The following is a 27826-nucleotide window of genomic DNA, read 5'->3' as shown; positions in this document are numbered from 1 at the left end:
AATGATTGTGGCTTAAATATTTTGATGTTGACATAGTAAATGTGATTTTATGGAGTGTTTACATGATGCAACAATTTACTTGATAGTGGTCTGAGTAATTAATATTAATGAAAAATAAAAAGTTAAATATAATAAATATAACTTAAATTCTTAATTTTACTTCTAAATTTACTTCTATCCCTTGCTTTCATTTGCATTAAAAAATTTAAATATGGCATCAACCTGACTGAGGTCTATTGCACATCATTCACAGCAGATTACATTATGATCAATCAATTTAAATATAATTTTGATTAGCCCAAACTGAATTACAGGTATCTCTAATTATCTTCGAGTATGTTTGACGAGGCAATCAAACATATGTGATGTCATTACAGATAACTTCACCATCAGTTTTGACTAGTCAAAATGTTTTTACAGGTATCTTGAATCATCTTTCTTACCAGTCAAATTCTAAATGCAGATATCACAACGTAGCATTGAGTCATCAAAATACAATTATAGAGCATTAAATATAAAATCTGCTTGCCATATCCATGAACCCGTATCTAATGTGTGGATGATCTCAAGTCAAGAGTTAAAATTAGGTACCTAAATTAAATCAGACTTAGAATTGTCTGTCAAAGGGTCCTCCATCTGAAACAAACACAAAAGTAAAAAAGTTTTGGGTTTTCATATATGAAAATGTTGCTGATGGAGTTTAAAGGGATAGTTCACCTAAAAATGAAAATTTGATGTTTATCTGCTTACCCCCAGGGCATCCAAGATGTAGGTGACTTTGTTTCTTCAGTACAACACAAATGATGATTTTTAACTCCAACCATTTTTAAACTTTGCTACTATCCCAGGTTTTGCCCATTTGTCAGCAATACAATAACATTTAGTATGCTCACTTATTCTTTTATATATTTTAATACATACAGGTCAGAATAAGTATGTTGTTTCAATCTTTACACTAATGTGTTACACTGAATGACAATGGAACATTATTTCACTCACATTTTGACATTTTATTCTCCCCAAACTTATTTGAAACCTTAAAAATAGACGTTTTATTTGCATTTAATGTGCTTTCTATGTATATAAAATCACTTTAGTAAATTTCTATTGATGCAGACATCTAAATGTCTTTGACCCATGGATCAAACTCACTAAGACTACCAACAGTTTCTTTCCACACATCATTTTATTATATGCAGTTACAGTCAAATCATATAAAACAATGAAATCGAGAACTGTCACTTGCCTGCACTCGAGACGGTGATGTGAGCTCTGCAGACAGTCTTCACTCCTATTGGTTGTCACTCTCGAAATTTGCTGCTAATTTTCATAAAGTTAAGTTACAATTGATTGACAGGCCTACATTCTACCTCCAACGGCTATTAATAAAGTCGCCAGCCCTCCATTGAAAATGAATGGGATCACGTTGCTTTGTCGCTGCGTGTCACTGGTGGTGTGAATGGAGCTAAAGACATCTAACTACAAGTAACTTTGAAACTAAATGTCAACCAATTCTCATTAGACTATTAGAAGACTGTTTGGGTTAGGTGTTAGTAGATTAAGTTGACAGTTTCAAAGTTACTTATAGTCAGTAGACTCTGTTGAGTCTGTTGGGGAGCATCAATAAAGTGTTAGCAGATATTAGCAGACAGTCTACTAATACTCTTGACATGTAGTTGCAAAGTTAGTTACACTTAGTAAAATGTCTAAAGTGGACCATTGAAATGTGTTACCTGAGTTTTTGCTTAAAACAAGCAAAATGATCTGCCAATGGGGTAAGCAAAAACTCACTTTTTTTTTCCTTCTTCAGAAAACAAGATATAACATCTTATGTCATTTTACTTATCTAGTAAATGCTTCTTTTTTTAAAAAAATGTTTTATTAACAAATCAATCATCAGTAATAGATCAGGATAAATAGATGATCTAGTGTTAATTTTACTGTTAAAATTTTTAGAGATGCAGACCATAGGCCAAATTGTGGCCTATGGTTTTGTGGTTTTTTTGACCCCTACACCCTTCATCCCTTCGAAGCTCTCACTCTGGAGGGTAAACCCTTTGAAGGGATTAGGGCATAGGGATGAGCCCTTCCAAATGGAATGCAGGGATACTCTCAGAAACACATCTCTTCTTCAAGTATACTCAACACCACCTCAATACTCAAGCATTATACTGCCACCTTGTGCTCAAACTAAGAAACACCACATTTCACAATAAATTCACATTCACCATAAACTCACCATAAAACAAATTCACCATAAAATACAATTAATAATCACATTAAACACACACAACAGCCTAATTAAAATCACCAAACAACCATTTTTACCACACTTTTAAAACCTCCAATGTCCTTTAATCTCTTTACAGCCACAGGTAATTTATTCCAAGCAATTGCACTAGTATACAAAAACATGCTTTGCCCCACCAAACAAATTTGTCTATTTTTGTTCATTTATATATATATATATATATATATATATATATATACATACATATGTGTATTTTATACTTTTATTTTTTTCTTTATTTTTTATTTTACTATCTATATATAATGTTGTTGTCTCTGTGTACTAGAAGCTTCTTCTGTCACCAAAACAAATTCCTTGTGTGTGCACACGAACTTGGCAATAAAGCTCTTCTGATTCTGATTAAAATCACAAAGTTAACAATGTATTCATTTAAACAATGTTTTAATTAAAGGCAGAAACAATGTGCTCATTGAAGTAATGAATACAAGTTGTGGACATAATGATTACAATATACAGGTGCTGGTCATATAATTAGAATATCATCAAAAAGTTGATTTATTTCACTAATTCCATTCAAAAAGTGAAACTTGTATATTATATTCATTCATTACACACAGACTGATATATTTCAAATGTTTATTTCTTTTAATTTTGATGATTATAACTGACAACTAAGGAAAATCCCAAATTCAGTATCTCAGAAAATTAGAATATTGTGAAAAGGTTCAATATTGAAGACACCTGGTGCCACACTCTAATCAGCTAATTAACTCAAAACACCTGCAAAGGCCTTTAAATGGTCTCTCAGTCTAGTTCTGTAGGCTACACAATCATGGGGAAGACTGCTGACTTGACAGTTGTCCAAAAGATGACTATTGACACCTTGCACAAGGAGGGCAAGACACAAAAGGTCATTGCAAAAGAGGCTGGCTGTTCACAGAGCTCTGTGTCCAAGCACATTAATAGAGAGGCGAAGGGAAGGAAAAGATGTGGTAGAAAAAAAGTGTACAAGCAATAGGGATAACCGCACCCTGGAGAGGATTGTGAAACAAAACCCATTCAAAAATGTGGGGGAGATTCACAAAGAGTGGACTGCAGCTGGAGTCAGTGCTTCAAGAACCACTACGCACAGACGTATGCAAAACATGGGTTTCAGCTGTCGCATTCCTTGTGTCAAGCCACTCTTGAACAACAGACAGCGTCAGAAGCGTCTCGCCTGGGCTAAAGACAAAAAGGACTGGACTGCTGCTGAGTGGTCCAAAGTTATGTTCTCTGATGAAAGTAAATTTTGCATTTCCTTTGGAATTCAGGGTCCCAGAGTCTGGAGGAAGAGACTAGAGGCACACAATCCACGTTGCTTGAGGTCCAGTGTAAAGTTTCCACAGTCAGTGATGGTTTGGGGTGCCATGTCATCTGCTGGTGTTGGTCCACTGTGTTTTCTGAGGTCCAAGGTCAACGCAGCCATATACCAGGAAGTTTTAGAGCACTTCATGCTTCCTGCTGCTGACCAACATTATGGAGATGCAGATTTCATTTTCCAACAGGACTTGGCACCTGCACACAGTGCCAAAGCTACCAGTACCTGGTTTAAGGACCATGGTATCCCTGTTCTTAATTGGCCAGCAAACTCGCCTGACCTTAACCCCATAGAAAATCTATGGGGTATTGTGAAGAGGAAGATGCGATATGCCAGACCCAACAATGCAGAAGAGCTGAAGGCCACTATCAGAGCAACCTGGGCTCTTATAACACCTGAGCAGTGCCACAGACTGATCGACTCCATGCCACGCCGCATTGCTGCAGTAATTCAGGCAAAAGGAGCCCCAACTAAGTATTGAGTGCTGTACATGCTCATACTTTTCATGCTCATACTTTTCAGTTGGCCAAGATTTCTAAAAATCCTTTCTTTGTATTGGTCTCAAGTAATATTCTAATTAATATTGCTGACATACTGAATTTGGGATTTTCCTTAGTTGTCAGTTATAATCATCAAAATTAAAAGAAATAAACATTTGAAATATATCAGTCTGTGTGTAATGAATGAATATAATATACAAGTTTCACTTTTTGAATGGAATTAGTGAAATAAATCAACTTTTTGATGACATTCTAATTATATGACCAGCACCTGTATAGAAAATTTAGCATCGGTGCATGTTGATTCAGAGTTTGTGATTATAATGAGGAAAGTGTAAAACTCTCACAGTTCAAAAAGCTTACGCTACGCTACCCTATTATGGAAAAAGCTTAACTGACGCCAGTTCCGTTTTCTTCCTAAGTTGAATACAGAAGGCGGTCTGGCGGAAGCTAGATATTTTACTTCATAACTTGTTAAATATGGATATTTTTCTTACACAAACTCTTTGCTTCAGAAGGCCTTTATTATTAAATTTTACAATATTAAGAAGTCAAATAGTCAATCATTTAATTGATGGGGTCTTAATTACAACAATAAATGTTAACATGTTATTTCAGCCATACTGATGTCTAGAGAGAAAGCCATTTCATCTGTCCCACTTTCTGTGTAATAAAGTCCTGCTCAGATGTGTTACAGTAGCTGCTTTCTGTCTAAACAAAAGAAATTTAAACTTAAATGGTTCCTGCAAAAATGTGTTAAATTACCCTCCATATTCCTACCTAAATTTAACATCTGCACTGGGCAAAATATTTAGCACTGCCTTTTATGCTTAACTTGAACATAAATAAAATATTAATTCTAAAATATGAAATAAATGTCTTAGAAATCATGAACTTTAACTTTCTCATGAATGTCAACACATTGTCACAGCACTAATTTTATGTTTTAAAACAAATTATAAACTTCTTGAAAATTGTTGCTTCAATTAATGTTTTGCGAGATAGAACCTTATTATAATTGAATTTTTAGAATTAGAAGGTTCTATCTGCATTTGACCAATTCAAAAAAATCACCATTTACAAATTTGAGAGGATTTTGATATTGTACAGTAAGAATACATTTAGGGTCCCTGTCATTTTCATGTATGAAAGAGACTTGTTCCCCAAATAATTTTTGGTCACCGTGATTTTGCCAAGTAAGACATGTTCCTCGATCAATATAATTTTGTTGATCCTGGAACAACATACCTATCCGAAAATTTAGTCCTAACCTTTTCCCAACCCCTAAACCTAACTCTACCCATAAGTTATCCCTAAAATCAGAGGGAAATGATAGTTGAATAACACTGTTGTGGAAGCACCTAACCCAGGTTGTAAGCCTAAACTTGACATAAATGGTAAACTTGTCCCTCAAATCTGATTGGTTGATTGGAATGTTGTTCCAGGATCAACAAAGATGTTGATCCAGGAACATGTTGTACTTGGTGAAATCACGTTCACCATAATTTTTATATGGCATGCAAAAACTTTGAAGCTCAATATCTCAAATCTGCTCAGAATGCAGATAGAACCTTCTAATTCCAAGGTGACCAAATGCAGGATTCAAACTTTTGGTTTCAACTTATATTACTGTGACTGAAGAATCAAATAAGCATTATCACGAATGTGACTGGTCTAATCCTAACAGCAGAGGGCTGTGATTGGCCAATAGCAGGTACATGAGTGTGCCACTCATCATTGTTCAACTGGCAAGCAGTGATCTGTGGAGTGTAATGCCTCCAGGGTTTGAAACTAACACCTGCCAAATGCGGGTGAAATGGACCGTGGCGGGTAAAGCATATCAACTCACTAGCCAATTTAGCAGGTTATGATTCTAAATCATATATTGCTTTGCATGCCATCACTATCAGAGCCCTTCTCCTAAAAGGAGCCTCAAACATGGCTGAGCCACGTCTTTAAAATTCGAACATACTTTGACCATACTCACACCAGCGGCACCACTTGGCGTCTGTCCGTGGCACACAACGAGACTCGGGCTGTTCAAAGTCATATGCCCCGCATACGCATATATGCCGCAGCATCACTCACAATGTTTTCCATTTACATATGATGATTTGTGACAGATTTATGTACGTACTGACTTCACCCTAGGCTGGAAGATTGTGTATCATGCATTTTTCAGTTTGTTTTTGTGGCATGAATGCTTCATGTAGAGATAATAATGTAGATCGCTCTTTCTCTTTCCAATGCATTATTTTTTCCTTAATTATAAATCATTGATTCTACTATGTTCATTCGTGAACTGAACTTTTACCTGTGTAGTTGTTAGATTCACCATTTTGGACTGCCACCTTGAACTTGTGAGTGTGAATACAGAATGATGGGATCGGTGTGCGATAGGCCTGTGACATGTCCGTGGTGACACTCCGCCTGAGCCCTACGAGACATTTAATAGGCCACTTTTTCCAAACCATTCTCATAATTGTGGCATGTTCAGGAGTTCTGCTCCAAAAATAAATAAATAAAAATAAAAAATATGTACAGCTCATGGCTTTTAATGACAAACAACTGTCGTCAATGAGTCATTCCACGAACCCGGTACGATTTGGACTTAAACATTTTTGATTTTTTTACCCAAATGTATTACTTTTTTTTGAACACCCCACGACATTAATTAAATATTTAACTTCCAGAAAAATGTATTTTCCCTCCTCAGGCATCAAATCCCTATTATTATTGGTCATTATTTTAAGATATGGGCACTATTAGTCTTCAACCCCATTATAGACACTATAGGTGCTCTCTGAATATGATTATAAAATGTATTTGTAATGAAATCAACATTTTCCTATTAGATGTCACTCACACTGATTGCAAATATAAAAGTTACATAAAATCTCACACTTTTGCTTTACTAAATCCTGAAATGGGCACTTTTTGTGACTGCAACCTCATCATTTTTTTATCAAAGATGTGGCTTGATGAACTAAAATCAGTATTCTTATGATTGCTCTGAACATTTCAGACTGAGTTCAACAAACATTAAATTACTTTTTCATAAACTTAAAAAAAATAATAAAAAAATTGTAGGTGTAATGGGGTTGAGACTAGGGTAACGGGGTTGAAGATGGTAATGGGGTTGAAGAGACAAATACAGATACATGTGCTCTTTTGATATGTGTGCGTGTGTGTGTGTGTGTGTGTGTGTGTGTGTGTGCACGCACTTCGTGGTAATTCAATGTCTGGTCCACATCTCTTTCAAGATCAGGTACCAGAGGATATCATTCCGAGCCAGCCAGAAGAATTGGTTTGGCCCAACACGATGCATATATTTCACTTGGACATGTGTTTCATCTGTGCTAAGGATGATGCCTGGATACAGCTCTTGATCATATCTGAGCATGGACCACTGCCCAAGCAGCTCTGGACTTCCCCACTGGATTCCCCTTACTGGCTGGCTGTGGCACAGCAGTTGGTACTTTCTGGCTAAAACTGAAACTGTGTGTTGAAGCACTTGCAGCTGATATCACGGTGTCTCAAAAAAATTCCAAGAGCCAGCCTTGAATCCTCTAATTCTGTGCTAAAAATGAAGAAGCTGTCTCATTTGTACTGAGTACAGGGGCCATCGCTAAAAAAAGTGCAGCACAGACACTAGTGGATGTGTGGCCTGAAGGTGATCCAGCACTAGATTGAGGTGTTGCCATACTACTGGAGGGCCTTTATGTCTGCAGGGGGGAGATGGTACTGAAGCACACAAGCTCTGGTTTTCCACCAACATACAACAATTTGCTGTTAGCTCATTCACCTTTGACCATGGTGAATCGGAATGCTTCTTTAAATGTTGGCACCTCTTTTTGCATTTTTCTTTCTTTGTCCAGTCTTTCCTGAAGTTGTCCTGTTTCTTTCTTTTCTTAATTTTTTCTTCCCCTCAACATGTTGCCTGCAAACACAATCAATAAATTAGTCAATAATGATGAGAAATGGATATGATGGAAAAACAGGGGGAAGAACACTGGGAAAAGGATGAAAGAAATCAGGGCTCTGTAGATGGGTAAAAGGTCTTGAAAAAAAGGAATCCAATTGAACTGCTATCAATCGGATGGTTTTTCAGTCAGTAAAACTATCACATGAAACCTAAAGGCCTGTACACACCGGGACGAATATCACGCACAATTATCGCTGACGTTTAACGCCTCGTGACTAAACAAAGGGCACCAATGTGAGTGTGCACACCGACTCGAAAAACGGCAGGTGTAAAAGCGTCATTTTTTTAAAAAACGCCTCGGGTTCGTTTTTTTGGTTTGACGCGCCGTGTTAAAAACTGGCCGACCAATGAGATCGGCGCTTTTGTTCACGTGCCTGGAGCTGCTGAAGTTACAGTAAAACACGACTTGGTGGCGCTCAAGCACAAAACAGTCTTGCCGAGCACACATCGATACCAAGACGACGAAGAGAAAGTAAGTAGACGAGGAAACTCCTACAAACTATGGCTGTCTGCCAGTTCTTGGCCACACCAATAGATGTGTATTATATGCCATTTTAGTTCTGTATTTTTACAGTTTTTTTTTTTTTTCTTAAACATTCAAGAAATATAGTTCAGAATGTCTGTTTCATAAATATGTTTATTTGCACTACCGTTCACTTGCCCTACTGTCATTGTGACTTATTTGCACTACCGTTTCTGACTACCACCTCATGTCATGTATATGCCATTTTATATCTGTATTTTTATTTTCTTTAATTTTATTAATATCATAAATATGTTTATTTGCACTACCGTTCAGAACAAGCGCCACATACTGTCAGGGAGTGAATTTGCACGTTCACTCGGCGCATCGGCAGTGAAAATCGCTTGGGTATGAACACGAAAATCGTCTTGAAAAACGCTGCCGATAAGCGCGTTGTGATATTCGTCCCGGTGTGTACAGGCTTTAAGAGTACTTTTATTAACTACACATTTAATTTTCTAACACTCAGCCTAGTCATTTTCTTACACTCTTTTCTGCTCATTGCTCTATCTTATCCTGGTTGTGGATACTGCTCTGGGGCATGATCTGGACTTTGTGGAGGAGTGGCAAGTTCCTCTTTTCTCCTCTCCTTGCTTCTTTTGCAAGCTGCTCTCCACTTTCTACGCTTCAGCCACTTTTGTCTTTCACTTAACTAATTGATTCCTTTCTTTTTCCCTGTCTCTGCATTTTTTCTCTATCTCTGGCGTTCATTCTGCTGGTTTTTCTGCCTCTTGGCTTTCTGCCGCTGTTGTCGGTGCCAACACTGACTCAAGTCTGTAGATTTTTAAATTGATATCATTAAATTAAACATTCTTTCAGAGCTTAACACTGAGATGCGAAAATCTTGGCTGAACACACACACACACACACAGCTTTAACATGGACATTACTACATTCAATATATTCATGTGGTATAAGACTCTTGATCAAATATAATAATTCATTTAAATTACTGGATAACGTCAGAACCAAAGTGTTAAAAACACAACCCCATAATGATCAAAGAAGTAACAGGGTTGAGTGTGACGGGGTTGGGATGTTTTGCTCAACATGGCCACTGCTCTACATGTAGTGAATAATGGGAGAGCACATAGCATGCATGATAATAAGAAATCATGTATATTGTTGAAATAACAAAAATCATTTTCACAAGTAATAGATTTCTATCTTTATTTGATGTAACAGGGTTGAGTCGTTTAGCTTGACAACCACGATATCACAATATAAATAAGTTAAAGTTCACGAGTTCACACTTCCAAACATGGAAACTAAGCAATGAAAACATAATAAGACAAGACTAAACTTCAAAATAAAACATGAAACATGAACATGAAACAGAACCAAAACTAGACGTGGCACAGATTTAATAATAAATAGATTTAAATGTAAGTTGTGACTTTGATAATCTTGTTTATTTCTGATATTTTTGTTTTGGCTGGTAGAAGTTCTGAATGGTCAGTAACTTAAAAATTGGCTGGTGAGTAAAAAAGTTCATTTTAAACCTTGAATGCCTCCAGTCGAAGAATATTGATTAAATTCTGTTCTGTCATTTGCTCTGGGGGTCCACTATCACCAGTGGCCTGTTGCACAAAGCTGGTTTCAGTTTCTACCCAGGTAAGTTCAAGATTAGTTTGAGCAAACTCTGGTTTTTTGGGCTCATGAAGGTGGATTGGTTTTTAGCGGGGTTCATTGCTATGTTAACTTACGCTACACGCTAACCTGCTCCGGAGCAGGATTTATTCTGGGTTAGATCACAAACCCAAACTGACCAATCCGCTGTGAGTAAAGTCACATGTATCTGATGCAATAAAGCCACTCCCCCTGTATCTCTCGCTCCAAATTAAATCAGTTTATAGTGAAAACATTTTAGAGACAAAATTGCTCAACATTTGCTGTTAATTATTCATTATATTTATATTAAATAAATTAAAATTATGAATAATTCATGACATATTCATATAATTAGGCCTATTATATTAATTGACAATATTGAACTTTGCTTTTAAATTAAAATAAATGTAATACATGCATAATATATAAAGCTTTGAAACAGATTAAGCTTACAGGTATTCTTTTGAGTCCTTTGTGAAATTATTTGGTCTATTTGTTTGATTGACATGCATTGATATAGTCAGATATTTTCTTTCAGCTGCCTTCTCAAACTTTCACTGCAGCAGTGTTTATTCCTGCTTTGTAAATGTGTTTAATTTCATGATATTTTTCATAACGATCTCTTAGTCTTCGGAAGACACATGAATTGCGCGGCTCTCTCACGAGAAGTGAATCAAACTGACGTTCTCCTTGTTCCCTGTGATTGGCTGTTTGCCGCACGTGTCACACTTTCAGGTGCACGTGCTTTGTAAACTCTGGATTAAACCTGAGTTGACAGAGAAAGTTTATACCGAGCATTGTGCAACAGCTGATCCTGATCTAAACCAGGTTGGATTTATCTGGATTTGTCAACTCCAAACCTACTCTGAAACTCAGAGTTTGTTCAACTAGCTTCATGCAACAGGCCACTGGGAAGCCCACAGTCAACATAAAAGTGGCTTGCTTTTGCTACATGGTTTGATGGTCAGTTGGAAAGTCAATGAACTGCCATAGAGTAGTGATGTCCAGCCTGAGAAAATTGACATCTTCAACTTAAATCAAATATTTTTTAAAAAATGTGTTAAAAGATGTAAGCATATCACTTAGCTGTGCAGTCAGTTGTTTAATGTGTGATAATGAAATGAAATTTCAAATTATTTCAAAGTATTTTTGGCCAGGCTGTCATACAAAGAAATTATGAACACATGCAAAAAATAATGTCATTCTTAGAATTTTGACACACGCAATGAAATTACGAAACTCTTTGGTCATTTTTGAGCGAGATGCTAACGGTCTAATCAGATTCAATGAACTATGCTAAGCTATGCTAAAAGTGGTACCGCCAGACCCTGAGATCGACTGAATGGATTCAAAAACGGTAAAACTCAACTGTTTAACTCTAGGGGAGTTGGAAAATGAGCCTTTTTTCAAAAAAGTGGAGTGTTCCTTTAAGACTACAATTTTACTCTGAGCAGCTTTATACATACAGCCCCAGATTACTTTCTCTGGAGTGTCATTGAAAGCAATCAGACATCTTTGTCCTTCCTCTCAGAAACATCAATGACCATGCACATTACATCTCTCACCCTAATGCAGTGTTCCTCAATAGTTTCACTTTCATTTGATAAGACTGCAGTTTCCAGTATCACACCTTATTTACTGGAAACAGAGCTGATCCTTGGTTGGCTCCTGATTGGCTGATCTCTCTACATAGCATCATTACCAACCTTTTTAAGGACACAACATAATGTACCATTACAGCAGCACACATACTGTTTTGTAAGGGTCTCATCTTCATTTGCGTCCGTTATACAGACATCGAGTGAAGAAAAGAACATTCATTCAGGAGATCAAGAGACTCTGGGACAACTTTCAGGTTTGACTTCATTACATTCTCATTTATTCATTTATCAGACAACAGCACTTAAGAATATTGTTCTATCATATTTCAAGAGATCCGTGCATGAATGCAACTTATTAGATCTCCCTGATGTCTATGATGTGACAACCAAACGACAGTAAACATGAGAAAGAAAACGTTCAGATACTGAAAGCACTCTTTGTTTATTGCTTATAATATGTTAGTTGCTCCTCTTTATTATTTGCTACTTGCTTGTATGTTTTGAAGTTATTCATTTAAAATTCTTAACATACAATTGATTTAATTTAATTTAAACTGACTCAGGCAGAGAGATGTTGAAACTGGATAGTGTTGCTGACTAGAGTTATAGCTGCTGCATTTGCCAACAATGTGCTTCCATTTTAACGATCTAAAGCCGGGTGCACACTGATTTATAATAGTCCTTTACGATGGTTGCTTGTCAGACTGTACGAACAGGATCCTCATGTCACACTGTGGGATCTCCACAGGCTGTACGACAGTCAAGATGTGCTAAAAACGGATGCGAGTTTTACATCGTCAACCCACACACATTCAGTGACAGTGAGCTGCATCACACACGGGACTGAAATGGTGGCTAACAAAGACATCTCTAGTGTTCATTTTGATCATGGCTTATCTTGAAAAATGAAGACAATTTGACGTTCATCGTAGGAGAAGTCACTGCAGGACTGTGTGCCAAATCTTCTGACACTGCCAGAATTTCATCGGAGGTAAAATTCGATCGCAACGATCATTAACCGGCTGTTGGTGAACATGTGAACATTAAAGACATACTGTGCGATTCTGGCCACGATTTGGTCGCCTGAGTCAAATTTTGAGAATCCTAAAAGATTCCTATAATCCTAGGCAAAAATCTGTAGTCTTTGATTGCTAGTTTGACATGTTCACAGACAGCCGGTTAATTACCTCCGACAAAATTCTGGCAGTGTCAGAAGATTTGGCAATTTGAAATCATGTTCTATTTCTTTTTACTATTAATGCAGTTCAATTTGTTTTTAATGACTTTGCATCAATATTAAATACTGACCAATGTTTACTGTTTTAATGTAACAGAATATCCTGAATAATGGGTGCCAAGCTTGTTACAGTTTCAGTCATCAATAAGACTCCTTATACTTGGCACTATACCCCCCAGAGCAGAGGGGTAAGAAGTTTTGGTGCATTCACTACACAAGATTATTTATGCAATTCTATACTCTAAATTCTGCTTAATAGTTTTTTTTCCCCCTAGTTAGCATGTCTTTTGATTAGCCATATAATAACTGAGAGCATGAAATAATATCTCACAACAATGTCAGTCTGTTCTTTGTTAGTTTCTATAATGCTTTTCCGATGGAAACTGATGTATAATTCTGCTCCCCAGGTTATAATCGTCAATGGTGGCTGCACAATGTCATATAAGGAGCGCTATTATGTCAAATGCAACATCTGCTTCAGACATGGAGATGACACAACTATGAGTTTTAAGTACGAGTTTGACACCACTGACCAGATCTACTGGTATAATATCACTTTTATCATACGTGAAACCCAAGACCGTTCCCAGATTGAGTTGCACTGCAGAAATGATGGTGGCACTCTTTACTGTCCCAACTACGGTAAGTTCCTGCAGACGTATCAGTTCTGCACTACACTAAACAGCGAAGAGTATTTTCACCCTTGACCATCACACCCATGTGTACCTTTGTGTCCCCTTCCAGATTTATTTCTTCTTTGCTGTTTTAATGAGCTCCACTCATTAAGATGTGTAAGATGTGTATGGTGTACAAGGAGTTGCAGGAATCGAAATTGAAAAATCCTTGATCACTTTTAGTCAGCTTTAGCCCTATTCGCACGGGATTAGTATTATCTGGGACATCGTGTGATTTAGAAATTACTTCTGTGATTATTACAAATGACTAGAGGTCCCTCGATAATACTAATCCCGTGCGAATAGGCTTTTGACGAAACTCCCCTCAGCTAGAGCATCTTTTCGAAGTGACTAGCAGCAGGTTGTTCACAAACGATAAGGATGCTTGTCGGTTTCTGCTGTAAAACATGAACCCATGATGCCTTGACAGTGGACAATACCGGCTTTTTTGACAAAACGTGTTTAGGGTTCAGAACGTGCTATATGTGGAGAATAACACACAGCAGTCAGTTCATTTTTTTTTAATTTTTTTTTAAACATGCCGTTTATCAGTTTTTGCAAATTAACTCTTCATATATTGCAAAAAACGATCAGAATAGCAAACAATGTGGTCAAAGATAGAAAAAATTAGCAAATCAAATCAAAATGAATCAAAAAATTAATAACACTTTAAAAATAAGCATGAATTCTAATGCAAAGGTAAGGTTCACGAGTTCGAGTGCCCATATAATCTTAGCGTAAGTGGTAAACAGGTTTGGCTTCCTGTCTGCTATAGCGGGGCTCAGAGGGGACATTGTGTTTGAGCTCCGATTGCCCCCTATAACAGATTTGTACAAAAAGGAGGAGGAGGGATGCCGAAAGAACTAACAACGTGGCTGGTTTTTATACCTTGTTATAATTGGAAGATTAGATGGGCGTAGGGGAGAGTGGGGTAAGATGAGACATTTTTTACTTATGTGGTCCTCAAGATAAGGGAAAATGAGGCAGAAGTACAATGAAAGTATTTGAAGTAATTTCAAGATGTTTCCTATCATTTTAAATTATCAGAATACATCTATGACAAAGGGTTAAAAAAATATGGCTTCTTATAAAAAAGTGTTCCTCTGGCTCAACTTACCCCAGGTTAGGGGTAAGTTGAGCCGAGTCAGTAGGTGGGTGTAAACTGACGATCTAACTGAATCTGAATCAAACCCATGTGAAATTTTAAAGATGTTTTAAAAACTAATTTAATAATCAAATATTTATATATTTTTTTAAAGCTAACTTAAACAACATAATACCAACCAAATGAAGTTGAAATTTCAGTATCTTTAATTGTTTGTATTTCTGAAACAATATGTTGAACATCAAAGTTGTAACCTTCCCATGAACAGACTAAACAGAGAGTTTGCTGAGTAAAATTAAATAAAAACTAAATAAGAATGAATAAATGTCACTGAAACTAATAAACATTTTAGTCTTGACATGGCAGTTTTTCTGCAGTGTCGATCATGTTAGGCCATTAGAGACTACAGGTGGAAAGATATATTTGATTAAACATCCTCTGGTTCGTATCAGAGAAGGATTTGGTGTACTTGTACACTGTTCCTATCAAATAAACTCGAAAATAAAGATAAACTAAACCAGTTGCGTAATATAACATTGAAATGACACCAGTTTATACTTCAGATTTAACTTAAATTTATTGCCTAAGTTAAAACACTGGCTCAATTTACCCCACAGCATTTGGCTCACTTTGCCCCATAGCTGCCCTATTTAGGAAAAGCTAGCTAGCTAACCAATTCAGAATAATATTTAGCTAAATGACTTGCATGGTTTTATACGTTGCTAAATCACCAATATGCATCATAAATAGTTTTAGACCTGGACAAATTTGCTTTGATGAAACAGCCATTACATCTGTTATGTTAAAATTGTACTCTGACAAGCCAAAAACAGTTTTTAAAATAAATAAGTGACTTCCACTCCTCCCATGTGCTTCTCCTTTTCACAGTCTGGCAGAAATGATGGGTGGTTCTAAATATATGGTCACATGACAATAAAATGGTACGGTTGCCAAGATACAGGGGGTGGGTCAACTTACCCACTGGCTCATCTTACCCCACTCTGCTCTACTCCTCCCGAAATTACGTTTAATAACTTCACTTAAACAATGATGTTAGTTAGCATGCTAAAATGTAGTTGGACTAATAACATTAACTGAAGTCCTTTCAGAAATAGCATAATTAACATAATTATTGAAAATTATTTAAAATAAATGTCTAAAATTAGCATAATCTTGTCAAACACACACAATGTAGAAACCTTTCTTTTCTAGTATGACTTTGAAAACAGCTTTGTAACTTTTAAACAAGTATTTAAATGAGTTCAAGGTTGTCACATATTAGCATGTTGTATGGAGCATCACTGACTGCTTAAACCATTATTGGCACAGCATGCATTCATACAACGATGTAATGATAAAAAAAAAAAAAAAACCAGCACACCAAAACGGCTTTTACATTCATATTTAATTTAAAATTTTGTTTTTATTTTCATGTTGTTGTATTCAAAATGTTATATTTAAAACATTCTTATAGTAATATGTAATTATATAGCTTTGTAAAATCTCCGTAACTTTAAGTTAACTCTGTAACTCCTTTAATTTTCATTAATCTGTTGTCAAATCTAGCCAGGCCAATGTGAATGTACCAGTTAAAGTTTTGATTTAAGCTTATTATTATTTTATTTGTGACCACATTGTATTCCAATAATTTTGCATTCGTATTTAAATTTTTTAATTAATTAATTTAATTTAATTATTGTTTTACACGTTGTGCAGATTAATTAAGTCATTCAGACATTCATGCAACTGATCTTTCTTTATGAATGAGTCACTGAATCACTGGCTCACTCGATTTGAAAAACATTATTTCATTCAGTAATGAAACACCGCTGTGTTGCTCTGAGAAGCACAACAGTTCTGCTGGTTTTGTTTAGAATTAATTTCACTTTTTTCCCCTGTACTGTACCAAAATTTAACCGAACTGTGACTTAAATCTGAGGTACATACCAAACCATAAATTTTGTGTACCGTTACATGCCAATTACATACATATTTACACAAGGGAAGATGCAAACCGATTTTTATTGTACATATTACAAGTAATCTGTAAATTATTTCTAATCCTATGGTGTGTGATAATGTCTTTGAACAGAAAATACTGAGGATGAAAATCAGAGAAAGCAAGAGGAGGAGAGACGTCTGGAAGACGACGCTGCTGCAATCGAGAGGGACCGGGTATGACTTTAATTTGGAATGACTGAATATACAGTATGTGATAAAATATCAGTTTTTACTGAAACCCATTTTTGTTTTGCACATTTATTTATGTAGGTTACTGATGTTGAAGAAAAATTCAAAGAGCTTTTGTTGAAGTACCAAGATAAGTTCACAGAAGATAAAGAGCACTTAGAGATTTGGGACAGGATTAAGGCACGCCAGAATGAACTTGTAGATCAATATTGTAGAGAAAACAACCTTTCAGCAGGGTCTCAGTTTACCTTTGATCAAGCTGTAGGATATAACAAACTGTCTCTTACAGAGAAGCTCACAGTTCTCGAGGCATCTCTACAGTTCATTCTGAACAGTAGTACTGAAGATGCTAAAGATGATGAAGATCAGCCGCTTGGCTGGGAGAAGAAGTATGACTTTCTCTTGGGTTTGGTGAAGCAGCTTCATTCCACAAATCCAACTTTGGCAGACCACATTTTATTAAGTTTACTTGACATGATGTCAGAGATTTCACCACAAAGTAGGAAGATTTTGGGTCAAATGTTGTCCAACAGAATCTGGACCCCAACAGAAATAATGCTCTTCATTTGCAAAAGTCCAGCTATCAAATGTGATCAACTCGATTCAGTTCTCCACACAGCACAAACCGACCACCTGGACTGCATCCTCGTTCTCTCTGCTCTTACAAAAGAAGACCCCTTAATGTTTCTTCAAAAAAAAACTGCCCGGAGAAAGTTTTGTTGCTGCTGAAGGAAGTGCTTAGATACATGGAGTCAGTAGGGGAGACTGGGGGCAATTGTAACAAATTTTGGTCATGCCATCATTACTCAAAAACCTTCTGAAATACTTGGATACAATTTATGTCAGTAACTTGTACTGATACCCATATTCAGGGGCAGAGAGTGTACAGGGCCTACTCAGTAAAATAGATCCCCAGGTTGAAAGGCAAAAACACTTTTAAAAAATAAATTAAAAAATAATCTATTTTGATGTCCTTACTAAGCTGGACACTATTTTGATGGTGTCAGGGGCAATTGTAACGCAGTGTTACAATTGCCCCTTGACTGTACCACCCCGTGACAAGCTACCCTGCTAGCTAGAAACAACGAAGCTAATGTTTGACAAAGATATCAAATGTTAGAAAAAAAGAATGGCCCAATACAAGATCCAATTGCAGTTTTTATTCAGGGATATACAAAGAGAAGTACAATGCCAGTCAATATCCATGAAAACAGTCCACAAGAACAAGAAACCAGAAATAAAACAGAGTGCTCAGAAATGCATCTAACAACAACAAAAACCTTGATAAAACAGACTGAAACAAACCTTGACTAAATAGGCAGAAACTAATGACATAAATCAAAACAGCTGTGTGCAATGAACAGAGATGATGAGTCCAGGACAAAGGGATCATGGGAAATTAATTTCTAAGTGTAACCATAGTCCGGGGTAGTGATCATGAAATTACGTTTAATAACTTCACTTCAACAATGATGTAAGTTAGCATGCAAAAATGTAGTTGGTCTAATAACCTTAAAGGATTAGTCCACTTTTAAATAAAATTTTCCTGATAATTTACTCACCCCCATGTCCAACTGGTGATCATGACAGAGTCTTTGTAGAAAACCAAGTATGATTCAGAAGCTTGTCCTTTGGCATGCAGAGAGGGATCTCCACAGAGCACAGGCAAAATGAGTCTCATGGTTCTGTCTCGTTTCTGATTGGTGTAATTTGAGATGTTACAATTGCCCCCGGTCTCCCTACTCACAAAATATCAATTGGGGGGCATTAGCAAGAAAGAAATAGCAGATTTGAGAAAGAAGATAAGATTTCTAAATCTTACAAACCCAAATATAGACATTCTGAAATTTGTATTATTACAGCTTGAAAAGGTAATCCTGGGATGGTTGTGAACCGTGATCATCTCGCACCAGCTTATCAAGGTCAGTCTGTGGAAACCATGCGCCAGCTAAGAGAGGATTATGAAATTAAACGAATCCTCAAAATGGAAAATGATGAGGTGGTTGAACTAAACCAAAAGGAAAAGCTGTTCTCCACATTTTCACCACGTTACACAGATGAAGAAAAACTGGACCCCATGCGAATGAAGCTCAAAAATATACCTGAATGCTTTAAACATCATCAGCATAAGTTTGATTATCAGCCTGCCGTCAATACTCTGAAAGAATCTTGGGCCTTGTGGTTGACCCTTCACGAGGATCACATCAATAGACATGATGACTTAGGAGAACTTGAAGCAGACCTTATCAGGACAATAAACGAAACAAGTGGAAAGCTGCTGTAAAGAGAAAGTGATCATTTCTATGATCACATCAAACAGCCAATTGTAAGAACTGATCTACACTGCCATGACAAATCCAGCAATGCCTTACATCACCATCAACCTTGGTAAGAGTAACTATAAAGCAGACGCTATGAAACTGCTGGAAGATGCAAAGAAATCCATTGATGTCTAGGGTGTAGGGTGGACACTTGTGAACCATTTATTCATGAGTTATAAACATTAATAACCTGTGAAAGTGAACCTTAATGTAAAGTGGAAACCTGTGAACCATTTATTAATGAGTTATAAACATTAATAACCTGTGAAAGTGAACCTTAATGTAGGGTGGACACTTGTGAACCATTTATTCATGAGTTATAAACATTAATAACCTGTGAAAGTGAACCTTAATGTAAAGTGAACACATGTGAACCATTTATTAATGAGTTATAAACATTAATAACCTGTGAAAGTGAACCTTAATGTAAAGTGGAAACATGTGAACCATTTATTCATGAGTTATAAACATTAATAACCTGTAAAAGTGAACCTTAATGTAAAGTGGAAACCTGTGAACCATTTATTAATGAGTTATTAACATTAATAACTTGTGAAAGTGAACCTTAATGTAAAGTGGAAACCTGTGAACCATTTATTAATGAGTTATGAACATTAATAACCTGTGAAAGTGAACCTTAATGTAAAGTGGAAACCTGTGAACCATTTATTAATGAGTTATAAACATTAATAACCAGTGAAAGTGAACCTTGATGTAAAGTGAACACATGTGAACCATTTATTAATGAGTTATACACATTAATAACCTGTGAAAGTGAACCTTAATGTAAAAAGTGAACACGTGAATCATGTATTTATTAAAGCACACACAGAAGATCATTTTTTTTCCTGGTGACATATTTTATTGTTGAAATATTAATAAGCAATTCATAATTATTCTTGATATCATGATAAATGATACTGTAACTTTAGTATTTGGCCATTCATACTGTACCTGCGCGCGACAGAAGCGGGAGCGCCGGAGCGGTTATTTGTTTAATATAACTACAAACCAACACAGCGATTACACATATAATATACAAACTAACACAGCGATTATAATATAAACACTTGAAAAACATAGTCTGCAATGTCAATTCAGTTAGCTTATCAAATCAGTAACGTAAAACACAAAATTTCACTTCAGAGCATGTCGGAACAATACTGGTAACTGCGCCACTTCTTCTCATGAAAGTGGCAAGGCTTTATTGGATGCTCACTAGCGCCAACTCCTGTCACACACCAGAACACGCATGCTTAGTGATGTAACCCTGAAAGAGTGATGTGACCTGAAAGACTATATAAAGTATAGCCTAATATATTATTGTCACGTCTAGTTTTCTATTACTATAGCTTACTATAGTTTGTTCTCCTACATTTTTTAGTTCAGTTATCTTCATAATAAAAAAATGCTGCATCTAATTCCTGCTTCCTCACTGCTCTTTACAACCAAGTGTGACAATAATGTATAATAAGCAATGTCTTCTTCTTCTTCTTCTTCTTCTAATAATAATAATAATAAGTAGTAGTAGTAGTTGTAGTAGTAGTAGGCTATATATTTTATTATACTCTTTCAGGTTCTCATCACTATGCGTGTTAATTCTGGCGTGACAGGAGTTGGCGCTAGTGAGCATCCAATAAAGCCTTGCCACTTTCATGAGAAGAAGTGGCGCAGTTACCATGAGAAGAAGTCACGCAGTACTGTTCCAACATGCTTTGAAGTGAAAATTTGTGTTTACTGATTTGATGGGTAAGCTAACTGATGTGAAATCGCAGACTATGTTTTTCTAGTGTTTATGTTATTTGTGTAATCGCTGTGTTATAACCGCTCCCGCGCAGGTACGTTACTGCAAGTGCGGATGGCCAAAGCCAAATATCCTCAAGTTATGGTGGCCTTTATCATGATATCATCATCAAATATGCTAATGTTCTGTTAACGGTGCATTTGGTCATTGATTTAATGATTTACACAACTGTTAAATAAAATAATACATATTTAGGTGCCTTTATTCAGCTTGTATCAAATATGTTTGGCTTATAGATGTGATGCTTATTATCTTTTTTGGAATACTTGATTGCTTCTCTGAATGTTTTAATTTGAGTTTACTTGCATTAGCTACTTTTCATGAGAAGTCATGCTCTGTAATTTTGTGCTGTAAAAGAAAAGTTAAAACTTTTGTTTCAAGTTTAAAGTTGTGTTTACTAATACATGCATCAAAAATAAAATATTTCATCAGAAAAAAAATACTATCTTCTGTGTGTACATTAATAATTAATAAATGCATGATTCACATGTGTTCACTTTACATTAAGATTCACTTTCACAGGTTATTAATGTTTATAACTCATTAATAAATGGTTTACAGGTTTCCACTTTACATTAAGGTTCGCTTTCACAGGTTATTAATGTTTATAATTCATTAATAAATGGTTCACAGGTTTCCACTTTACATTAAGGTTCACTTTCACAGGTTATTAATGTTTATAACTCATGAATAAATGGTTCACATGTGTTCACTTTACATTAAGGTTCACTTTCACAGGTTATTAATGTTTATAACTCATTAATAAATGGTTCACAGGTTTCCACTTTACATTAAGGTTCACTTTCACAGGTTATTAATGTTTATAACTCATGAATAAATGGTTCACAAGTGTCCACCCTACATTAAGGTTCACAGGTAACTAATACTGGAATTACATTTTTCATTATTAATATCTAATCAAGTTATGGTTATTATCTTTTGTTTTATTTTCAAAATAAAGTTGGAATTTCATCTTTAAAAAACAAGAAATCAGTTTTTATACACTGCTGTGGATAGGCATCAGGACCTTTTTGGAGAGTATCATGGGTAAGACAGAAACTTCTGGTAAGCAACATAGTAAGAAAAGTGGCAGTCATGAGATATTAATAAGAAAAGCACAAATACAACACCCTTCAGTCTAATTATGATAGGCAATTTTTGCTGCATCATGAAACAAACCAGGAATCTGGTTTTGAGTTAAATAAGTGTGAATAAATACATTTATTAAGCATTTATAACATGTGAGTTAAAAACGGCTCACTATTTGGCAGGTATTGCATTAAAGTCGCCCTTTTTATTCATGCAGTTATAACTGCATTATTAATGATTTATAATGCATTTGTAAATGACTTATTACTCATTAACAAACACCTTTATAAACCCTTTACAAAGGGAACCTTAATGTAAAGTGTTATCCACTATTTCATTATTGAAAATAAAAATACAGTATTTAAGAATAAATATAACAATAAATTCTTGTGTGGCCAGATGATGGCCAATACACACACACACACAGACACACAGACTTTCTCTGCATTTAACTCAAACTATGACTATTCCAAAATGTACACTACGTAACTACGTATCCCTGTGTGTATGCATGTCTCCCCAGTATATAAGCATTAGCTACGACTTTTAATTGTGTTAAACTCTAAATGTTTATACTCAAGTGTAAGGATGTATCTCTGCTTTAATGTATTTCCACTCTATCGTATTTGGTCTTGTTTTAATCCTCTCTGAATGTCTTAAACAACTATAGGTGTTATGTTACGATAAAATCCATTACTCTATTTTTAAAGTCCTTTGGAGGAAAAACTACTCAGATCTGACACTTCATAAATCAGGCAAATTAGGCCCTAAAAGGAAACAAAGAAACTTCTCCCTCTCAAAAATCCACCCTTGCCATTGGCTGGTTCACCCCAAGGAGGAGTGTAGACAATTTGCTTATATAACAAACTGACACAAGGTCATCTGGGCTCAGTCATCCCTAACTTTAGACGAGACGGATTCCACTTTTCTTATTTTCCAGCAATCTTACTTTCAAGTTAACTCTGTTTAAAAATCCTGCTGAAGACTCGACCTCGGGAAGAGACCAATAGTACGCTCCAGCTCGAACGCACTGAAATTCTACAGACATGCGCAAAATAACCAATGCAAGTATAACCATTCTTTAGATGCGTTTTAAGCTTTAAGTTGTGATTCATTGCTGGCTCTCAAAGGTTGAACTGTTTGTAATTTTGCCATTCTTTGATCATCTCTCTCTCTTTTTTTCTTTACTTTTGTTATCTTGTATATCTTTGCTTGATTTAGTTGTATGTATTCCTATATTCATGTATTAAATCCATTGTATTCATACTTGATTATCTCTGTTGTTGATCATGAATAAATCAAGTCACTTTAATGTCTTTGATTTCGCTAGTTATATGCTTTTGTAAGTACAAGGATAAGAGAATTCCTCTTGGCCAGAAGAATATCCTCCTTTTTAAGAGTTGATAAAGATTGGACTGATAAGTTTTGCCAGACAAAACAGACCAGTCTTTCTAAAATAATTCTAGACTAATAACTAATTCTAGACCATATACAGTGCACAGTGCCCTTTGAAAAGTAACATTTTAAACAATATCTCAATGAACACAAAAACAATTTCCAAAATGCTGACAAGACTAAGATTAATATAACATTGGTTTAATATAACATAAAAGTAAGGTTAATAATATAACTTAGATTGCACAGTTTTCAGTTTTACTCAAATTAGGGTGATGCAAAAATGAGTACACCCCACAACAAAAACTATAGTACTATATATCTATATCTAGTACTTTGTATGGCCTCCATGATTTTTAATGAACACACCAAGTCCTCTAGGCATAGAATGAACAAGTTGGCGACATTTTGCAACATCTATCTTTTTCCATTCTTCAAGAATTACCTCTTTTAGAGACTGGATGCTGGATGGAGAGTGATGCTCAACTTGTCTCTTCAGAATTCCCCATAGGTGTACGATTGGGTTCAGATCAGGAGTCACTGAATCACTTTCACCCTGTTCTTCTTCAGAAATACAACAGTGGCCTTAGATGTGTGTTTAGGATCATTGTCATGTTGGAAAAGTGCACGACGACCAAGGGGATGGAGTGATGGTAGCATCTTCTCAGTTTTGAAGCCATCAGTTCCAAAAACATTTATCTTGGTCTCATCACTCCAGAGTATAGAGTCCCAGTAGTCTTCATCTTTGTCAGCATGGGCCCTGGCAAACTCTAGGTGGGCTTTTTTGTGCCTGGGCTTTAGGAGAGGCTTCTTTCGTGGACGGCACCCGTGCATGCCATTCCTCTGCAGTGTATGCCATATTGTGTTACAGGAAATAGTCACCCCAGTTTGGCTTTCTACTTCTTTAGATAACTACAGTAAACTTGCATGCCGATTTTCTTCAACCCTTCTCATCAGAAGACGCTCCTGTCGAGGTGTTAACTTCCGTGGACGACCTGGACGTCTCTGTGAGATGGTTGCAGTTCCATCTTTTTTCAATCTTTTAACCACTTTTGCTACAGTATTCTGACTGATAAGTAAAGCTTTGCTGATCTTCTTGTAGCCTTCACCTTTCTGGTTCAATAATTCAGAATTAATATGAACTGGAGGGAGTCGGTCAACTGATTTATCTGAAGGATTTGTGAGAGTCTGGCCAACTAGTAGAGTCTTTGATGTGCTGCTGGAAGCAATGTAAAAGGTTTTGCTCGTGAAAGCTTAACCTTAACTGGAGATTGAAATGTGGCGCCTTGCCGATCCTGGAGTGTGATTGGCCACTGTTATCTGAAGCATCTCCAGTGTGGAACTCATTTGCATAGCATAAAGTACAGTACAGTACATTTTACCCATGCATTATTTCTTTACCAAACCTCTTTCAAATTATTAAAGGCATCGTAGGGAACAGACAGACACCAAACACAATATGAAATAGTCATCGTCAATGCATTTGTTTATCTGTTAACAGGTCTGTCCCATTGTAATGATGGGTCGAATGCGTGAGGATCCATTTGCAGCTTGTTTATTAAAAGTACTTACAGAGTAGACAGGGGCAAAGGCAGAGACACAAACAGGGACAGGCAATGGTCGAGGCAGGCGGCAGACAAGCAGAGTAAAGTCACAGGCAATGGTCAGGGCAGGCGGCAAACAAACACAGTCCAAATAACAGGCAAGGATCAGGGCAGGCGGCAAACAAACACAGTCCAATAAACAGTCCAATGGCAACAGAAATACAATCCACAAGAAAACGCTCAGAAGTGATCACCGGGGCAAATCAAGACTTCGCAAAGGGTGTGTGTGTGTCTTAAATAGTCCAGGTAATGATCTGCAGGTGTGTGTGGCAATGGGTGATTGGTGCATGTGATTGGAAGGGAGGATTATGGGAAGTGGAGTCCAGGAACTGACAGGAACAGACAGTGATCGTGACACCCATGACCTGTTGTTTTAACAGTCAGTGACCATTAACATAAACTGTGCTTTGCATGAAGATGGAGTGGATGTGATGCAGTTTAAATCAAATTAAGGCCTCCAAACATAGGTATGAATGGATTTAGATAGATCTCTGTGGCCTCTCTTTATTTCAGTCACTGCTGCTCCATCCAGGGGGTCCTGGAGTAATTTTTATGGCAGTCCTTGTCTAAATCTTAGGAATGAGTTTGGTGGTTAGAGTCAATGTGTTGTCCAATGAGAAGTCCTCTCCTTGGTTTTGGTGCAGAAGGTTCCCCTTCCTGTTCTGGAAGAGGTGTCTGGTAGTTGTCCTAACATCTTATCTGATGTTGCTTATGTTCATTCACCAAAGATCCAATCACAGTGTGGCACATCTTCTTACACACCAGCAGTTAGAGAGGGGCCCTGTCCTAAACTGGTCCCTGGAATGCCATCTTAACTGTTGTTCACAACATCGCCGTTCTAAACTAAAGCTTGCTGCATTGTAACACACATATAGACAGTAGCTCGCATGCATAAAATGCATGTTTGAGCTGAAATCAACTTCCACAGGCATATCTTAAAATAAGTCAGTGCCATTGTTTTGTCTCAGTACACCAGTAATGTTTTTTATTTAAGGCATGTTTATAAAAGCTACTTAAGTGTTGGACCTGCTACCATTTCATTCTTACACACTTCCAGGCAGTGCTTGAAGTGGAAAAATAAAGGTGCCGGTACTCCCAATGCTCAGTTCAAAAAGCGTTCCTGAAGAAGGGAGGGTTCGGCAGGCTTCCGTACATGTAAAGTGTCAGAAGTGCTGGTACGCAGGGAAAACTGGCGGAACGCTAAAGATAAAAATAGAGAAGTACTGGTACTGCATACTGGCCCATTTCAAGCACTGCCTCCAGATGAAGAGATGAATTATCTGACATAGTATTGTACTGTATATTCTGTTTGTTACATATGCTGGTTCTAGGGGTGTATTTAACAGAGTGTAAATATACTGAGTTAAATTAATGCATAAATTGGGAAAACACCATTGGCTGTTGCATCACTTGCATTTGTGTACGTTATATTGCGGGGCCGCCATCAGCAGAAGAGGCTCACATCTCTCACTGCTGACTCTCATGCTTCGTTGATGCCCTGCATTCTAACCAGTCTTTGGTCGTGTTTATCCCAGGCCCAGTAAAGTGCAATCTTGATTGACAAACCACCTGATCTCAGTGTGTTTCCATCCACCCAAACACACACAGTCACACATGTATAGGAAAAGAAAAATAATAAACTATTAAATAAACGCCTATATGTGCACCTGTGGAGTTCATGTTTCTGCATGCAGCCCCTTCAGGATTGGATGGTCCTAAGTATGTTTTGCCAAACAACTCCTTTGTTTAAGTGTGCATTCCCTCAATATGCACACTCGGTCACTGTTCATTATTTGGTCATCTTTCATGCTCGTAAATCAAGACAGATTGAGAACGAGCACTCAACTAATGGTTACCACGAGTCTACGTCATCTGGAGCAAATTCGTTTTAACCCGAAACATTTGGGGGTGAGGAAGAAAGAAAGTATAAGAAGTAATAGTTATGCAGGAGCAGAACGTTAATGGCGCTGAGACAGTTTCTTTCAGATTTTTAAATGGGTTTGAGTGCCTCCAATTGGCTCAAACTGATGATCAGGATGCTATTGAAGCAGTAATTACAAGGTAAGTGATGTTGTTTTGTGGCACTGTGAATGCCCTGTATTTCCCCTAATGTTTCTTGGCTTTAAGAAGTTTGGTGTTTATAAATGACAAGTTAACCTGCAAGGCCTGCACGATTAATTGTTAAATGATTTCGATTCAAACACCCATATGATGTTTGGAAAGTAACTTGGCACTTCAAATAATGATTGCATCAATTACATTGTTACACCAGTAGGTGGCGACAAGTGACTGTCAAAAAAGTTATTTGTCATTGAAGAGACGTTCAAAAACGCTGATTCATCCAATAATGAAACTAGTCAATAAATCATTCATTCAAACCGATTTTTAAAAAAATAGTTCATTGAAATTGAACACTTTTAAATAGACTGCTGCAATTAACAGTTTGCCAGAAACTCCGGTAAATTACGTTTTTTTTGTTTAGTTGCCTGTTCAGAATTGTCTGAGAATCGTGATCTCAATTTTATAATTATAAATATAACAAACTGAAACCACATGAAATTCTGTTTTTAAAATGTACA

At 36.5% G+C, this 27826-nt stretch overlaps 1 protein-coding gene across 1 annotated transcript; it reads left to right on the top strand.

The window, feature by feature from the left end:
* The first annotated feature begins 11864 nt into the window (after positions 1 to 11864).
* Positions 11865 to 19853, top strand: LOC127511211 (uncharacterized). Its single transcript, XM_051891963.1, has 5 exons — positions 11865 to 12082; positions 13163 to 13253; positions 13473 to 13707; positions 16937 to 17019; positions 17116 to 19853. The coding sequence occupies exons 2-5, from the start codon at positions 13176 to 13178 to the stop codon at positions 17761 to 17763; spliced, it is 1044 nt and encodes a 347-aa protein (XP_051747923.1). The 5' UTR covers positions 11865 to 12082; positions 13163 to 13175; the 3' UTR covers positions 17764 to 19853.
* The last annotated feature ends 7973 nt before the right edge of the window (positions 19854 to 27826 follow it).

This window comes from Ctenopharyngodon idella, chromosome 4 (genome assembly GCF_019924925.1).
Source record: "Ctenopharyngodon idella isolate HZGC_01 chromosome 4, HZGC01, whole genome shotgun sequence".
Lineage (NCBI taxonomy): Eukaryota > Metazoa > Chordata > Actinopteri > Cypriniformes > Xenocyprididae > Ctenopharyngodon > Ctenopharyngodon idella.
Note: the sequence above shows the minus strand (reverse complement) of the source record. Positions and strands in the feature narration are given on the sequence as shown.

Bases quoted from the DNA above. Each gene is read 5' to 3' on its own strand.
- LOC127511211 (XM_051891963.1), top strand. From the start codon at position 13,176: ATGGGTGCCAAGCTTGTTACAGTTTCAGTCATCAATAAGACTCCTTAT. The intron at 13,708-16,936 runs GTAAGTTCCTGC...GTCTTTGAACAG, and splicing joins TCTTTACTGTCCCAACTACG to AAAATACTGAGGATGAAAAT. The intron at 17,020-17,115 runs GTATGACTTTAA...TTATTTATGTAG, and splicing joins CTGCAATCGAGAGGGACCGG to GTTACTGATGTTGAAGAAAA.